This window comes from Guillardia theta (genome assembly GCF_000315625.1).
Source record: "Guillardia theta CCMP2712 unplaced genomic scaffold GUITHscaffold_1, whole genome shotgun sequence".
NCBI lineage: Eukaryota > Cryptophyceae > Pyrenomonadales > Geminigeraceae > Guillardia > Guillardia theta.
In genome coordinates this window covers 971,414-975,980 of record NW_005434673.1, presented here as the reverse complement: position 1 = coordinate 975,980, position 4,567 = coordinate 971,414, and the positions used below count along the sequence as shown (strand labels likewise).

General features: G+C 58.0%; 3 protein-coding genes across 3 annotated transcripts in view; 2 read left to right on the top strand and 1 right to left on the bottom strand.

Moving 5' to 3' along the window:
• Positions 1-204: 204 nt before the first annotated feature.
• GUITHDRAFT_99209 (hypothetical protein) lies at positions 205-1,502 on the top strand (the record flags this gene model as incomplete). The annotated part of the gene is made up of 5 exons (XM_005842353.1): positions 205-293; positions 342-465; positions 511-974; positions 1,103-1,364; positions 1,419-1,502. 5 exons carry the CDS (start codon positions 205-207, stop codon positions 1,500-1,502), a joined length of 1,023 nt encoding a protein of 340 aa, XP_005842410.1.
• GUITHDRAFT_149793 (hypothetical protein) lies at positions 1,494-3,177 on the bottom strand. Its single transcript, XM_005842352.1, has 6 exons — positions 3,150-3,177; positions 2,666-2,756; positions 2,363-2,611; positions 1,961-2,307; positions 1,849-1,913; positions 1,494-1,665 (listed from the first exon to the last, which is right to left on the bottom strand). Exons 2-6 carry the CDS (start codon positions 2,744-2,746, stop codon positions 1,574-1,576), a joined length of 834 nt encoding a protein of 277 aa, XP_005842409.1. The 5' UTR covers positions 2,747-2,756; positions 3,150-3,177; the 3' UTR covers positions 1,494-1,573.
• A 670-nt stretch (positions 3,178-3,847) lies between these two features.
• The window catches only part of GUITHDRAFT_131628 (hypothetical protein), a gene marked incomplete at both ends in the record, with an annotated part of 4,121 nt that continues 3,401 nt past the window's right edge, over positions 3,848-4,567 (top strand). Inside the window, 3 exons of the mRNA XM_005842351.1 lie at positions 3,848-3,900; positions 4,068-4,324; positions 4,374-4,504. Coding sequence (XP_005842408.1) covers positions 3,848-3,900; positions 4,068-4,324; positions 4,374-4,504 — 441 coding nt within the window. The remainder of the gene's footprint in view (positions 3,901-4,067; positions 4,325-4,373; positions 4,505-4,567) is intronic.

Here is a 4,567-nt window from a genome sequence, read left to right as displayed (position 1 = left end):
CAGAGCAGAGCAGAGCAGAGCAGAGCAGAGCAGAGCAGAGCAGAGCAGAGCAGAGCAGAGCAGAGCAGAGCAGAGCAGAGCAGAGCAGAGCAGAGCAGAGCAGAGCAGAGCAGAGCAGAGCAGAGCAGAGCAGAGCAAGGCAGATGTTGCTGACGGATCTTCCTCTGCAGCATCAGGGAGACTCTCGTGCACGAGCTGACCCACATGGTTCACTCTGAGCACGACGACAAGTTCTGGTCGCTCTTCCGAGTCCTCATGGAGGAGTCCAAGGAGCTCGACTGGACTCAGGGGAAGTGAGTAGCAGCTGTCATGCTCGTCCCCTCCTCTGATCTTGCCAGCAGCGGACAGCAGGTCGGTGGCCCGGCCCGGCCAGAGGATGCAGCAGGTGCTGCGCAACCCGAAGTAGGACGGCGACTAGGAGGAGGAGCAGGAGGAGAGGAGGAGAGGCAGGTGCGAGGGTCGGTGGTGAGTCACCCGCTAGGTCTTGTTGTCTCCCTCACGCTGCCTCAGGCTCACGTCCCTGCTCGAGCCCTGGCCGCCGCAGCTGCTAGCGAGAGGATGCAGGACTCGAGGCCCTCGGAGCCTCAGCAGCCCAGCATGCTGGGGCTGACGCTCACAGACAAGGACGAGACTCGAGAGCCAGAGACTGCCACCGAGCCGGCGCCAGAGGGGCAGAGGATGCAAGAGTCCGCAGGAGACGAGCTGGGGGAGAGCTCGAGAGGAGATGAGGAGATGGGAGAGGCCCCGGACCCCCTGGAGGAGCTACAGATGATGGGGTTCTCAGCCGAACAAGCCCAGCAGCCCTCAGCAAGTTCCACGGGAGCCTCGTACGAGCTGCCGACTGGCTGCTCGCCGGCAGCTGGGACGAGGGGGCGGCGGATGATGCCCGACAACAAGCATCCGGAGTTGGAGCCCAGCTGCCAGCGGAGGGTCCAGATGAATTTCAGGAATTGCGGGAACGCGTTGGGAATACTGTGCAGAGGTACTAGCACCTCCCCTCGCTCCCTCCCCTCCTCCGCATGTTCCATCTCCCTCCTCGTTCTGTTCTGAGCTCCTCCCCTGCTCTGCCGAGGACGAGGCTACTCAAGTAACCCATTCCCAGGTTCGTCTCGAGCTTGGAGGCTCGACCGGAGGCAGCTCGAGTGGCGCTAGAGACTGTGCTGGGGATTTTCAGACGCATCACCGACTCCCCTAGCGAGCAGAAGTTCCGCAAGATTCGTATCAGCAATCAAACGTTCCAGCACAAGGTCGCCAGCCATGCTGGCGGTAGAGAGCTCCTGCTCTCTGCCAACTTCCGCTACTCCGGAGAGGATTCCCTGGAGTATCAGCACGAAGACATAGTTCCCCTCCTCGTCGCCTCCTCGGTACCTCCGACCCTTTCATCCTCCTTAACTCATCCTCCTTAACTCTGACACTAGGACTGTATCAGGTACTCGAAGTCGCCCTGCAGTTCCTCCCATGACGATATCGTGCTGCTCGACAACTTTGAAACTAGAACTTGAACTGGATCTAATAAACCACAAACAGTGTTGCATCTAACTTAAACTCTTGGTCCCCCCGCCCGACTACCATCTCACATTCCCATCCAACCTCTTCGGATCTTGCTCGCTGGCACCAACACGTCACTCATCGCAGCCTGTGCCCCCACCGTCAGGTCGTCCACCCCTGCGAGAACATCAGGACACAACCAAGACAGTCAAACAGCCAGAATGAGGCGAGAGAGCGAGAACAGGAGAGAGAAAGTCAGAGCAAGAGAGTGACACTGAGAGAGGAGTTGAGGAGGAGGAGAATGATGACGAGACGACGACGACGGGTTGGGAGCACGAGGAAGAGCAGGAGGCGTCCGACCTTTGAACACCTTGCGTGCGTCCATAGCTGAGGCCAGGTGCAACTTAGCATGGAGATTCACCGCCCTGGAGCAGAGTGACCAACAGGAACAATGAGCCTCGACCGTTCTCACCTCTTGACCACCTTGACAGGACGGGGTTCAGCATGAAGCTGCGACATGCGGGCTGCCCGCATGCTCGCCTTCCTCTGAGTGTCTCGCAGGAGAGCGCGAGAGGAAAGATCAAGGGGGGCGCTGGGGTTTTCTGCCATCTCCAGCGCCAGCGCCTCCTTGCTGCTCGCCTTCACCTTCCTGTGCACGGAGGAGACGCCATGGCGGAGCGGAGCGCTGGGTCGCTCGGCGAGCTGCAGGGCGACGCCCTCGGACTTGTCGCTCGCTGGCCATCCCATCAGGTTCGGGTGATCGTCGTCGTTGGCGATGTCGTTAAGCTCCTTGATCTGACTGAGCTGAACGTCCGGAACCTGCCACCACCAACGAGCTTCAGCGTCATCAACAGCTGGCACGTGCAGGACAGACCTGCATGGCGGGCATCCGGGTAGAGTCCCCGGTCAAGCTGCGGGCGATGGACAGCAGCCTGTTGACTTCCCACTTGAGTTTGTCGTGCTTGTTGGGCGGAGCGATAGCATCAGCCTCCTGGGGCATCGGGGCTGCCATGGCTGGCCGGCTCTCAGCTCGAGCACGTGCAGTCACCCCTCTAGCGATTCTGTTCCTCTCCCCACTAGTCTCCAGACCCTCGGCAAGCCTGAGGGCCTCCGACTCGTCCAGCTGCAGAACAAGGGAAGTCAGAAGAGTAGAGCACGGAACGCATTCAGAGCTCACAGCAATCTTGCGACCTCCGTGCTGATGCAGGGAAACCACCACCATGACCAGAGCGACAGCGATGACCAACCCGACTGACATGTACACGTCCCTGAGGAACACCATCAGCTGATGATCACTCGCGCCTGAGCAGAGCGGCATCTGTATATCAAATGTCTCGACCATCCACCCATCATCATCATCCCTCTTCCACCCTCATCATCATCTTCCATCATCACTACGTTCGCCATCATCTCCAATATCACCGCCAACAGGATCAATTTCACCATTTTCATGCTAATTCATTATTGCTCATTCACATACACCGCGCCTCCTACAACAACCGTTCGCAGTCAATCCTTGACCTCCGCGTTCTGCTTCCACTTCGACTCTCTTCCCCTTCATACTTATCTCTTCATCTCTCATCGCACTGGTGGGTTCATCCTCCCGACTGTCCCCTCCCACCCACCCCCGACCTCCTCTTCCTCCTCTTCCTCTTCCTCACCGCCGACGCCGCATGTCCGCCATAGTCGCGCCTCTTCGCTGGAGAACCCACATCTCCACTCTGACCGGGCCAACTATCGCCGGGCCGGGCCGGTGGCGGGCCACCGCCGGTCGGACGCTCAGGGCCTAGTCGCTCAGTCAATGACACAGACTCTAAGTTCAGGGATTCAGTGGTGTCCTTCTTTACTCAAAGTTAAGTTAAAAATCAGTATGAGCAGAAGGCTTCGGAAAATCAGGCCCGGAGAGCCCCACCCTGTCCAACGTCTCACAGGCTCAGATGCCCGGGAACTTCCGAATGACACTTACTATTTGACTTGTAATGATCAACTTGAACAAGTATAGGAGACTAATGATGAACTTAACTTTGAGTAAAGGGGCCCGGGCCGGGCCACTTGCGGGCCCGGGAACCATCGCACCGGGCCAGAAGTCTCAGGCTCCTCTACTTCTTGAATGAAAGAAAAAGTCAAACCTGCTGTTCAACGGTTTGACCAATCTCTCACATGCTGCCATGGCTGCTGACTGAGAGCTGCCGAGAGCAGGCGAAGATCGGGAGGAGGAGGAGGAGGAGGAAGAGAAGAAGAAGCCTAAGGAGGAGGAGGAGAGAGAGGGCGGAGGCGAATCCGAGCCAGAGGAGGGAGCAGCAGGGACTGCCGATGCCCACAAATGCTTTACGGCGCTGACACAGCGGCTGGTTCTCAGATGTCACAGTCAGCCCTCCGACTCGGGACTGCCCTGAAGCTGGTTGGAACAAGGTCATCGAAACCACAATTCCTCTCCCTCTCCCTCTCCCTCTCCCTCTCCCTCTCCCTCTCCCTCTCCCTCTCCCTCTCCCTCTCCCTCTCCCTCTCCCTCTCCCTCTCCTCTCCTCCGGAGTCCTTTGATCCTGCTCCTCCTCCTCCGTCGCTGATAGCGATCACAGATGGAAAGTTCGGACGCTCTTCATCGACGAGGAGAAAGGTGATGCGAGGTGCGAAGTCCGTGGTTCTTCCTCTGACAAAAAGTCTCCGCCTTCAGGGCTGTTGTGGTGGCAGTCAGCGACGTCGTCGAGTTCAAGACAACGGGGATCGATCCGAATGAGCGACATAGCTGATGTCTCAAACATCCCCGACAGGACCTTCGTCTCGTTCGAAGTCATCACTGCTCAAGGAGCCAACCACGTCTTCAGGATGATGGAGGGTGGGGAGGATGGTGCTGAGAGGAGGAAGGAGATGATACGTGCTGTCAGATCACAAGATGGAAAATGGCGACGTCGACTTTGGCAGCTGGCCTTCAGTCATCCGGCAAGCGATCAAGAGGTTCAAGGCCTTTGACGTGGATGGAGAAGCGATAGCGGAGAAGAAGAACAAGGGAGGGCAGGTTGACCCCCTGCGTTGGAGACGCACTTGTTGAACTTTCGTTGGAATTTTGTTGTGTCTTAGA